Genomic DNA, 12,824 nt, shown 5'->3' on the forward strand with positions numbered 1-12,824 from the left:
ACAAAAAAACACCCCAACACTTAGTGGATTGATTTAGTCACTATTTCTTCAAGATTCTGTAATTATAATGTGTGGTTTTACTGGTGTGTTAGGAATCTAGACCTATTTAAAGCAACATTGTTGGGAATCTAACTAAATGTTCAGTAACTACAATGTCTCTGAAATTTGGAATCAAAATTATGTTGTTTTAAAAGACCTTATTTTTTTGTATTTGCTTATATCAGTAGAGTGAATATTCCCATCATGATTGATTTTAAGCTATCAACATATAGTAACTAATTGAACACAAAGTTTGATAGGATGGGTGGTACAGTCCACTATTACCAGCTAGTATGAGGTGGACTAAGGCTCTAATAGATGTCTGTAAAATATCATTTGTTCTTATCTCTTGGTTTGAAAAAGAATTTGAGGAAGGTTGGCGAAATAAAACACTTTATAAAACAAATAAAAAGATGGAAGAATTTATTTTAAAGGGAAATAAGGATAGGAAATAAAAGTAAGAATAAAGTATATGTCTACCATAATGCTCTAGACAGTTGCTGTACATAAACTAAGAGTTTAACCATAGCAAATAGAAAAGTAATAGTAATAGTGTCCATTGTATATCTAATATAAAAGCAGATCAGCTGTTTAGGATTAACAAAAACTTGCCTCAAGCCAGAGAGATCAGTGAATGAGAAAAGCCTACTGTATCTTCCATATCATTATTGAAAATATAGGATGGCATTATTTCCATGATATTTCTTGAAACATAGTTCAAGGCAGGTTACTGACAATGTCAAACAGTTTTGGAAAAGGGCATTTTTAAGAAAGGTTTTAAATAAATGCTAAAAAGTTTGCCCTTATTGGAGAATTATCTGGGCTTCCTAATTGGTATATTTAGGCTGTTTAGAGAGTTTATTCTATCTGCATCATTAAAAGTTTGCGGGCAAGAAAACTAACAAATGTTTCAGGATTTATAGCTATGGATTTGTTTTTAAATAAAAACCATGTATAAGATAATTTGCTTAAGGAGAATCAGCAAAATTTAGTAATAGGCTGTTTGTTGAAAGCAAATCAGAATGGCTGTTTGAATTTTTCCCCAGTATTTTTCTTGATTTCTAGTGTTGATTCATTTTTCACTCTTGATTTGGTGTATGTGTCTCATTCTGTACAAGTTTTTTGAATTTGAACTTTATGGGTGAGATTAGGTACTTGTAACAATGAATAGAATTGTTCCTTTTCTTCTCTTGATGTCTTATCTTTGATCCTTTTCTCATTCCTTTCTGCCCATGCTGTCCTTGACTGGCCTCATCTTAATACTTCCAGTGAGCTTCTGGCCTATATGGGGGCCGTTTAAATCTTTTCCCTATATTCTCTGGTGGTTCTGTAACAGACTCTGAAATAATATGAGGGCAGGCAGATCCACAGGAGAAAAGAAATAGAAATTTATTACATGTGTGTGTAATATATAAGACTCAAAAGAATGACTAAATGGTTGAAGTATGTGGCTTTGGAATAGAATCTTGGGGTTTCAGGTGGGAAGGTGTCAATAAGCTAAGGGATGGTGAGGAGAGGAATGCACTGAAAAGAAAAGGTTTTCTTGCTATGCAGATAAAATCTCAGGTAATGTCTGAGTTGTTCTCAAAAGAGTAAGTGACAGCCTGAAAAGCATCTGGTTCAGGTGCTGAACTTTAGTCTCTCTTCCTGATGTGATTTTCCTGATACTATTTGATTCATTTTTAGGCAGATTTAAAGGACCTCTTTTTGCATCTACTGTTTGTTATTTTAGATGTACATTTCTTTTACAAAGGACAGTTTTTAAGAGCTATTCCTGTGTCTGTTGTTTCCTTGAATAGTGATCTCTGTATGCCAAAGAAGTGTACCTTGTATGGCATGTTTGGTCTCCCATACCCTAAACAAAGATTTTTTCCGTTCTGTTATGATTCATCTTCAGAGGTGGTTGCTCAGGCAACCCAGCTTGAAAGCAGGGTAGGAAAGGGTAGCTAGTGAACACTCAGAAGTTCCTGTTCTTGTTGTTCCTACTTCTGGGTTCTTATCTTTCCATCTGGGCACAGAGGTGCTGGTGTTAATTCCTGCCTGCCCACCTTTCCCTAGAGCCTGTGCGTGTTGGTGCCTCCTACAAACGGCAGAATGAAGGAAAGCCAGAAAGAGGTGAGTTTTGAGCTAGATTCTGATTTGGGATTTTGAAGGGGTGGGAGGCTTGAATAGGTAGAGGTAATGGAAATGGGAAAAATATATAACTGCTCCAAATTAGTCCGTTATTGTCATTAGAGTTAGATAGCACTGCAGCAATAGGATTTGGTAGGATATGTGGGTTCATTGTATGGGCTAGCCATTCCTGACCAGGAATATAACCATCCATGGGAGGCTTAGATCTATAGAATAGAGAGGCCCTTGGCAGGTAGGATCAAGGAATTTCTGTTTACCTTTTCTGTGCTTTTTCTGCTGCCATCATCATTTTCTTTTTCCTTTGCTTCTCGCCTGTCCCTCCCATTTATGTAAACAGGTGTAAAGGAATGTATGTAGATATATGATAAACTGCCTGCCTTGCCTGTTAGTGTTTCTTTGCTTCTGCACACTGAGGTTGGTTGACATCAGCCTAGATTAACTTTTAAGCAGCTTAAATCAGGAAAGGTCCTAAGACTGACATAGGACCATACCTGACATATCTGCAGTACTGATGCCCTGTTTATAAAGGAATTGCTAAATAAGAGATTAACAGCTGCTTGTGACAGATTCTTTGTTTTTTGTTTTTCTTTTTCTTCTGTGTCTAGCACATGCATGTTACAATTGAGCTTGCAATTATGCTTTTAGTTAGTATAGCCTGCTGTGCTGATTGGTCCAGCACCTCATCTTTCAAGGGCTTGCTTATTTGAGTAGAATGGAGAAGTCAATGCGTGCTAAAGGTGGAAAATAAGTTTCACCTTTTTACCTAATTTTGAATGCCTAATCTTGTCTTTAAGACTTTGAGTTAAGTAGGCTGTGGCTATTCAAAAAGGAATGAGCTGTGATACTTGTTCCTTTAGGAAATTTTGGTATAGTGGGATAGACTGATATTATCTCAGTATGATGTAGAGTTTGCCACATGCAATGGGATACAATAAAGAATAACTAAATAAATCATACTCTTGGCTTTGGTGATGTAATGATGGTTTGTATCATGTTTCTTTTGATTTCTAAGGCATACCGTAAATTTTTACCCTGCTCAGTATGAAAACCTTTTATGGTACCAGGGTTGTGGTACCCTAAATTCTACGTTATGTCTTTTTAAAAACTCTTGGAGCTTCAAAATTGGAATACTCAGCCTAGAGCCAGGAATTCTCAACCTCAACATTATTGACATTTGAGTGTAGGTGATTCTTTTTTATGAGGGTGTCTCCCCAACAGGTATTTTTAGTAGCACCTCTGGCCTCTACTTAGTATGCCTGTGGCATTCTCTTACTGTGACAATCAAAAATGTCTTCACATATTGCTCAGTATGTGGGGTGGGAGGTACAAAACTGTCCCTGATTGAAGGTCATGGGAACAGAGAAACTTCTTGGGTCTTCAGGACATTGGAAAGGGGTGTTATTCACCACTGCCCTAGGTGCTTGGAAACCTTTGAGTTTCTAGGCCTTTGCTTAGCAATCTTGGCTGTTGTGAGGAAGAGCTGGAAGAGGCGTTTTGACCAGAACTGGCTTTGCCTCAGTTTCAAGGTCGTTTTGCCTTTGCTTTTGCTTTTGACTTGCTCTTCTGGCCTTAACCCACTCTCCAGTCTCAATCAACTCTGTGTGACTTAAAAGTTGATGCCACTTTCTTCTTTTCTCCATATTATTAATTGTTTGTTTGTTTTCCCCCACTCCAGCAACTAAGGGCAGAGAGTTTGACAATTTAATGAAATGTTTTTCTATCAATAACATTATTGTTACCAATTTTAAAGATTATATTTAAACATACTTTTTGGTTGTTGTTGAACCTACTAAAGTAATATTGCTTAAATGTACTTCCTGGCTTAAGTTTCTATAAAACATGGTGTATGTGTACAGCACTTAAGTAGTGACTTAAGATAGGGTTAGTGGCTTTAGACTTATTTCATGCCATCTAACAAATATTTGGGAATTCATTCATGCCAGGCTCTGGATTAGTACTCTGAATTATAGTTTTCTAATTTTACTTTTTAAACTGTATAAACATTTCAGGAGTATCTAAATTTCCTATACATAGCTCTCCTTGAGCTAGCCTTTGATTAGCTCTATTAGTATCTATATAATAACTACAATAACTATTTGCCTGTTTATATTGTGATATGTTAAATATTAACATGTAGTCGCAGGGAAAAGGAAGCATTCATGATTTAAAATTGTGTTTTGCCTTTCCTCAGGCATTGTCTTCTCTGTAGCCTCCAGGTTTGATAACTGATATTGGTGTGGCCTAGATTGCCATATATATCATTTGGTTCTGAGTTACTTTAAATATTTGATCTTGTCAGTCTCTGAGAAAGGTAGTTTTAGATATTAATGTAATTAATTTAATAATGTGACATAACATTTCAGTACTAAAATAACTCTATGATCCTCTCCCATTAATTCAGTTATAAAATCACTTGAGAACAAATGAACTAGAAAAATTTTATATTTTTTTGTTTAGGTAAAGAAAGACCAGTCCAGTCTTTGAAAACATCAAGAGACACTTCACCCTCAAGTTCATCAGCAGTTCCTTCATCAAAGGTTTGTTATTTTCCTAAAATGAGTTTAAAGAAGAATGATAAAGTCAATAAGATTGGCTAGTACAGATGCTCTTAGCATGTATAATCATACCTATGAGGCTGATTTGCTGCATTTAAATAGTTGAATTTTAAGTAACCACAATTTTAAAATAGCGGAGTAAATGAACACTTTTCTTGTAGAATTTTTTCCATAGGTTGTGCTAAAATTAATATTTACTGCTACAGCCCTTGTTTATCTTGACTGTAATCAGGTGGGAATAAATATTCAGATGGGGCATAGTTGTAGATTTTTGCTTTTTGGGGGGAGTTGGGGGTATAGGTAAAGACTTAACATTTATTTATAATTAGTCAATTTGGGGTATTCATGGTTTTTCTTATTAATTCATACAGAAATTCTCTGATTGGTAGGTATAAATTTCCATTCTACAACAGATTGGAGGTTCAGAGGTTAAATAATTTTCTTAAGGGATAGCTACTTTTATTATTATTATTAGTTGTTCAAAACATTACAAAGCTCTTGACATCATATTTCATACATTTGATTCAAGTGGATTATGAACTCCCATTTTTAACCCATATACAGATTGCAGAATCACATCGGTTACACATCCATGTTTTTACATACTGCCATACTTTATATAATATCTTGTGGTGCACAAGGGAATAAAGTTTAGAGGTCCTGAACCAGGGGAGGTAGTAACAGAAGCCATGGGGGAGGTTCAGGAGAAGTACTGTGTGGGATAAAACTTATCTTATTATGCAGACACAGTTTCCTAGGCAGCAGCCCTCTGAGGACCACCTGTGGTAATCTTTCTAGCCCAGGTGTCAGGCTTGAAATCTCATTTTTCTTTGAAAAACCTGTCCAAGGCAGATATGGGGATCTCAAAGAAAAAGACCATTTACACCTTCTGCTTCTTTTACTCATGTAAATAAATATAAATTTCTTTTTGTAAAAGGACAGTTTTTTAAAGTCATACATGTGTCTGTAGAGATCTTCACTTTTTCTGAATAATCAACTCAAAATATGTCACAAAGAGATATCTTTGGAGCTGGATACTTTACTGTCCCACAACTCCATGTATATATAAATCATTGTAAATATTACCAGTGACCAGTTAGTAGTTTGGTGAGTTTAATTAGGAAGAAAGTCAAGTGGATTTTTTTTTTTTTTCCAGTATTAATTAGGGACTTTGACTTCAGTTTCCTGGTTTTCAAGCTGAGGTGTCAAGCTTGTAACACCTTTATGGAATTTTTATTTAATTGAAATATTTTGTATATAGAATGATTTTTTAAAAGTACTATGTTAATAGTGATGCACCATAAGATGGATTTTTTTTTAAGGAAAAAAAAAAAAGACTGGCATTGGGAGTAGAGATGTATTTGGGATCAATAATGTAACTTAGAAAAAATATAGGGACAAAATGAGGGCTGTCAAGGCATGATTGATGAAATGGAAATAAGGAAATGGTAAGGTTTTATGATAAGGTTTTCTATAAGGAAATGGAATCAGCAAGTTACTACAAGGGCCCTAGAGAAGGGTTTTTCTTATTTGTGCTTTACTATTTTACATCTCATTCTATAGCATATGCTTTTTAATGATATTATGGGAATAATTATGTGATCCAGTAGACGTTTTATTTTGTTTTTATGTTTCCCCCATGAACTCATTGGTCTTCTTCAAATATGTTTAGGTGTAATAGATTTATATATCAATGAATACAGAAAAGAAACAAAAAAATATCAAGCCTATCCTAGATGTTTTCAGGTCTGTTAACCTCTCTTCATTTTCATAATTACTTTATAAGGTATTACTAATGTCTGTGTTGTGAATGAAAAAAACCAAGCCACGATTGAAGCATTATTAATTATGTGTATAAAGCCATCTTCCTAGCAATTGATTAAATTGCATTTCACAACTGTCTGCCTGTGACTCCAAAGCCCATAATTTGTTCATACTGTAATTGGTTAGAGGAAGAAATAGTAGTAGCCTCAATGAAATTTAAGTTTTAAAGCTGTATAAGGAGTAGGATTTATATGATTTGTTATAAATTATAAAGATGACACATCTGGACTTTTCCTACTGCATTACTTAGGAACTTGCTTTAATGAAATTTTGACATCATTTATTTCATTGACTATAAAGATAAAACACTGAAATTAGTTTATAATGTCTTTTATATTTTATATACAATTAGTATATGAGTTAAATTGTATCTTTTGCTTTGTTCCCTAGATGAATTTCTGAAGTTTTATATAGATTAAATTGCCAGTTAGATCTAATCTATATGTCTCAAAGAAAATTGCTATTTAAAGGAATCCTGTTTTGAGTATTTTTGAAGGAGCTGAAAAAGAATGTACCAGTTATCCATATAAATTTGAAGGTTTATGTGATTTTAAGTGTAAGTGGGGTGTGCTTCTTGACATATTTGAAGTTTAAAAGCCCTTGAGTATTGTAACAAAAAATGTTCTTTTATTTTTACTAGGTGTTAGACAAACCCAGTAGGCTAACTGAAAAGGAACTAGCTGAGGCTGCAAGCAAATGGGCTGCTGAGAAGCTTGAGAAATCAGATGAAAGTAACTTGCCTGAAATTTCTGATTTTGAGGTATGGTGTAATTCCTTGTGTATGTTTCATGTCTGAAGGTTTTTTTCCTGGACTTTTAAGTTATGGGTGGGAAATATCTGATATCTTCTAGAACTTCAAATATATTTGAAGAAAAATACCCTCAAGGATTATTAAAATTAACCACACAAGAGATAACAGTCTAAATGTGAATGACTCTGTATGCAGTAATCACACTGTGCCTGAATGTCTCTGATACTTTAATAGTATAAGAATTACATAAATATAGAGTATAAAAAATGGATTATTTATATGGACTTTGCTTTTAAAAGTATCTCAGGAAATCATACTCAACCGCTAGTCATAAACCAATGAATTCAGAACACAGAACTAATTTGACTTGGATTGTGGGCTGTATTTATATTGCACATTATATTTTATGTAAATTATTTCATAAGTATCTCAAGAATGAAATTAAACATTTTTGGGCTTCCTGAGACCTTTGATGATTATTGATTACAATAAACAATGAGGTCGGGTGTGGTGGTACACGCCTGTAATCCCAGCAGTTTAGGATGCTGAGGTAGGAGGAGCATCCTGAGTTCAAAGCTAGCCTCAGCAAAAGCAAGGTGCTAAGCAACTCAGTGAGACCCTGTCTCTAAATAAAATACAGCATAGGGCTGGGAATGTGGCTCAGTGGTCGTGTGCCCCTCAGTTCAATCCCTGATTCCCTCCCCTGCCCCCCCCCCCCCAAAAAAAAAAAACCTCATAAAAACAAACCCAGAAAAACCAAAAAAGACATTTCTGGGTCTATAGAAAGTTATTTCTGAAATGTCTGCATTAACTGAAAAATTTATATATAATGAATAACATCTCTAAAAGGATTTCGTGGGCTAAATTAAGTTTTCAGATTCAAGATTTGATGCAAGAAGAATTAATCTTGACATGATAGACAATGTAAAAATTTCTGTAACATGACAAGTTATTTATATTTGAAGAATTCTGGCCTTGGGATATAGTTTGGGATGATTTTTGTGGAAGGTTTTTTGATAAAAGGGATTAAGCATAGGAATTCTATATAGCAATAATATACTTTCCTACATCTTCATGGATTATAAAAAGGTCCTTTCCAAAGTAACTAATGTACACTGCTCATAAAAAGAACAAACCCTGTCAGAATTTACATAGAGCATTTCTTTTTGAAAATGCTGATCTGTCATTTAGATAGTAATTGTCCTTAAATAGGTCAAGGTTTCCTTGTTATTGTAGCCAGAATAATATTTTTTTCATATTCTTCAGTAAATGTATTAAAAACATCAAGCTATCCTGTAGCACTTTCCTAGCATTATTGAAAAACATGAATAACACAGTAATACATTAATAGTGTTATTTTAAATAGTTTTAATTATCTTAATAATTTAGAATAATGGTTGTTATATTAACAATAGATAGGTGTGCTTCAAAATTGTTATTTTAGAGTAAGACCAATTTTTTTGTTGGCTTAATAGTTTATTGTGTTAATACATATTTAGATCTTATTAATATATAGACAAGGCTTTACTTTTATATGAATAATATTAGTATTATTCTATTATTCATCTTCTCCAACTCCCCATCATTTTTTAATTTCTTAACTTCTTAAAAAATGTTATTGTCCCCCCTTCTCAGATTTTAAATGATGTACATATATTCTCTCATTGACCCTTAAATAGTCAGTGACATTGGAGTCTAGAAAGACTTTTTGTGTGTGTGGGGGGGTGAGGGTACTTGGGATTGAATCCAGGGGTGCTTTACCACTAAGCTACATCCTAAGCCTTTTATTTTTAATTTTGAGACAGGAGCTTGGTAACTGCTTAGAGTCTCATTAGGTTGCCTAGGGTGGCCTCAAACTTGGTGTCCTCCCAAATTGCTGGGATTACAAACATATGCCACTGTGCCCTGCTATAAAAACTTTTAACCTTCTCCCCTCACTTTAAAATTTGACCACTGTTGACTAGATTTTTGGATTAATGCAAAATAAATGACCCTAAAAATCTGGAAGTGGGGGTCATCACTCAGACATGATCTTTTATTGGATCAAAGTCAAGAAAGATGTGAGAGTAAGACTAAGATTACTTAAGTATGTTTGCTACTTGGTACATCATTAATGCTGAACAGTAACATCAATTTTATACCATTGTCTAAAATGTTTTCCACATCAGATTGATATTTTTTCATATTGGAAATTAAGTAGTTGGGAATTTTTTGTCTTTCTAAGAAATTTAGCACCACTGTATCTTATTAATATTTTTTCTCAGATAATAGATAATATTTGTTCATGGGCTCTTAAATAGTGATCTGTGCTTTTAGGGATTCGTGCTTTTTGGGAATAGGATTTTTTTTGGGGAAGGTATTGGGAATTGAACTCAGGGGTGATTAACTACTGAATCACATTCCTAGCCCTTTTTATGGGCTTTGTACATGCTATGCAAATACTTTAACACTGAGCTCTACCTCAGCCTTGGAAGTGCTGCATTTAAAAGAGGTCGATTGGTTTTCATATTTCAGCTGGGTTCAGAGATTTTAATATATTAATATGCTTATCATTGGTCTTTGAAGGAAGGATAAATAACAAAGTTTGCCTAACTTACCAAACTTTTAGTGTTTTTCCCTTATGAGTATTTTAGAATTAAATATTTCAAGGCACACATTTTCAGAGGAAAATACTATACTGGCTTTAAATTCACTCTTCATTCTGCATCTGCTTGTGTCAAATGCTGAACTACAGTAGCCATTAAAGAGGTTGCATTCAAATTTTGTAGAGATGTAACTTAGCATCCTTTTAGGTAGAGGTGAAAGTTTTGCTTGTGGCCATCAGAATGAAAGGCAAATTATTTGAAGGTTTTTGAACATTCTAGTAGAGCACGTCTCTTCCTGCTGTAGAAGAAAATTTTAACATTTAAATGTGAAAATATTGTGGGTTTTTTTCACATATCGAATGTCGTTTTCTGCTTCAGTGTCTCCACTTATTCTGTTCCAGCCTAGAATGCATGACTTCTATGACTCTTTCAAATTTGTGTTCATTCAGTGGACTCAATAATGTTCAGTACAGTAAGACTTGAGATTTTTCTTGATTCTGCTTCCCTACCTACTGTAAAATTTTATGACTGTTTCATTGGTGACCTTTGTAAATTTCAAAATTTTTTTCTTGTTTGGTGCCTCTGTTTTACACACACACAGAGTACATATATATACACATGTAATGTATTTCAAGCTCTTGCCATATTTTTGCAACAGTGCCTTGAACAATATATCTCTAAGTTTATTTTTTAGTGTCAAGTTTCCTTCCTTCCTCCCTCCCTCCCTCTATTTGTGGTACTGGGAATTGAACTCTCAGGGGTGCTCTATCACTGAACTACATCCCCAGTGCTTGAATGCTTGAATGCTGCATTCTCTGGAGGGGAAGACGGCTGTTGGGCACGTAGTAGAAGAGCAAAAGAGAACAAGATCATTCCTTAAAGTCTCCTCTTTAAAAGCATTAAACCCACCTAATCACTAATTAAAGTTCTCAACTTCCAAAACAGTTACCATGCCGGATTTCAACATGATGGGCTAAGGGAGGAGGATCCCAGGCTGGAGGCCAGCCTGGGCAACTTAGTGAGACCCTATCTCAAAATAAAAAATAAAAAGGACTGAGGATGTAACTCAGTGGTAGAGCACTCCTGAGTTCAATCCCCTGTACTGGGGGAAAAAAATTTTTTTATGATTTTTTTTTCCCATGGATAGTATCCTTCTGTGGATCACCTGTGCATGTATATGAAATGTATACATCCCCTTACTTAATTCTTTCTCCTTTTTTGACACAGTTGACAGTATATTGATAGGCAACGATTTCTAGACTATGCTAGGATTATTTATTCATTGTAGAGTTGTTGCTTTAAAATATAAGTAATCATTATTGCTTTGTGGGATTTTCTAATGATATCAATAAGTCCTTAGTTATAAGAGTCAGCTGTTTTAACTTCTGAAGGTGGATCCCTTTTCTGTGTTCTATTTTGTCATATTTCTTTATGTGTGCACATACCTCTCACTTTCAATTGAACTTTTTCTCCTTCAGTGTTCCATAAATAGATTGCTTAAAGAATAGCCATGGGGAGAAAATCTTTTATCTGTATCTTAATATAGAGTGAAATAATTTTAGAATGGAATTAAGCCTAGAGGCTTTATCTTACCTAAAATTTTAAAAGTGTCATTCATTTTTTCTTTAATCCTCTTCACATATGCTCATTATGTGTAATGAAATTGACAGTTTTCTTCTCTTTAAATAAGTTAAATGTATAACTTTCTGTTAATATAATGTACCACTTAGTTCTTATACACAACCATCTGAAATGCTCTTAAGTCTTTTAAAAAAAATAAAGATTTGCAAAATTCTTTTTTAAAGGCTGGATCCACTGCACCATTATTCATTGGCCAGCCAGAAGAACCTGAGTCAAATACAACAGATGGCACAGAATTATTTGAAGACAGTCAACTAACCAGTCGATCTAAAGCAATAGCATCAAAAACCAAAGAGATTGAACAGGTAGGAACACAATCTTCTTCATAATCGTTGGTCCATATACTTTTCAGATATAAATTTTTACTGATACTTATTTGTTTTTTCTACTTGCCATTCTGAAATTCTATTTAGTTTTTAAATTGTTTGATTTCATAGTCATTTTAACCAATGTGATTCACCTATCTTCCTTTCTCTCTCTTTCTTTCTTTCTTTCCCCCCTTCCCCCTCTCTCCTTCTTTCTTTGTAGTACTAAGGATTGAACCCAATGCCTCACACATGCTAGGCAAGCACTCTACCACTGAGCTACAGACCCAGCCCATCCTTCTTTATTTTTAAATAAGAAGCAAACTTTTTTCTTTTTTAAAAAGAACATTGTCTAGTTACTATGAAGCAATTAAAAAAACTTTTAAACTTAAAACTTAATAGGGATAGAAGAAAGGATGTTAAATGCACCAAAGTGTTAGCAAATGTTATTTTTTAATATTTGAATTATAGATATTTCTTATGTTTTTCTTAATTATCTTCCAAAAATTGAAAAAATACAGTATTAAATCTCATTTTTAGAGATGTTATTCTGAAAAATGAGGTCTTCGAATCTGAAATGATTATCTTTCTCATTAGGGTATAAATATGAAATATTATTTAGCTCATTAGGGTATTATCATTTTATGAGGATTAAATGAAGTAAAAAATGTGAAAGGGCTTTATGAAATATTTTGTATAGGTGCTTCTTTTTGATGTTGTTACTCTTTAGTATTTTGAATAAATGTCATCACATTGGTAGATACTCTTCTAAAAACTATTTGAAATTAAGAACAAAATAAGCCTTTCTCAAGGTATTGTCCAGTTTTCACATCAATTAAAATCTCCTTCCCTTGGTTGGGTAGGGGAAAATCTCAATTAAATCCTAAATGTGATTGTGTTAATGCCACCATGAAAGGCAGATCAGTAGTTTTAAAATAATGGTGATCAGCAACATCAAGTCTTTAGAGAAATGTAAAAAAAAAAATGGAGA

At 33.9% G+C, this 12,824-nt stretch overlaps 1 protein-coding gene across 13 annotated transcripts in view; it reads left to right on the forward strand.

Annotated features, from left to right (window-relative positions):
- Pphln1 (periphilin 1) overlaps positions 1 to 12,824 on the forward strand; it is a 106,770-nt gene that overhangs the window by 72,227 nt on the left and 21,719 nt on the right. For 11 of the 13 annotated variants that reach the window (XR_009225980.1, XM_046435742.2, XM_046435748.2 and 8 more), the window contains 4 exons: positions 2,098 to 2,154; positions 4,630 to 4,709; positions 7,192 to 7,311; positions 11,693 to 11,833. Coding sequence is in view for 12 of the 13 variants with exons in the window: in XM_046435742.2 (XP_046291698.1) it covers positions 2,098 to 2,154; positions 4,630 to 4,709; positions 7,192 to 7,311; positions 11,693 to 11,833 (398 nt within the window). In the remaining variant the exon portion in view is untranslated. The remainder of the gene's footprint in view (positions 1 to 2,097; positions 2,155 to 4,629; positions 4,710 to 7,191; positions 7,312 to 11,692; positions 11,834 to 12,824) is intronic. The other 2 variants (XM_058576306.1, XM_058576309.1) reach the window with 1 other exon arrangement.

The sequence above is a fragment of the Marmota monax genome, unplaced genomic scaffold (genome assembly GCF_021218885.2).
Source record: "Marmota monax isolate L192 unplaced genomic scaffold, Marmota_monax_Labrador192_F-V1.1 WCK01_AAM20220418_F8-fsc00012, whole genome shotgun sequence".
Lineage (NCBI taxonomy): Eukaryota > Metazoa > Chordata > Mammalia > Rodentia > Sciuridae > Marmota > Marmota monax.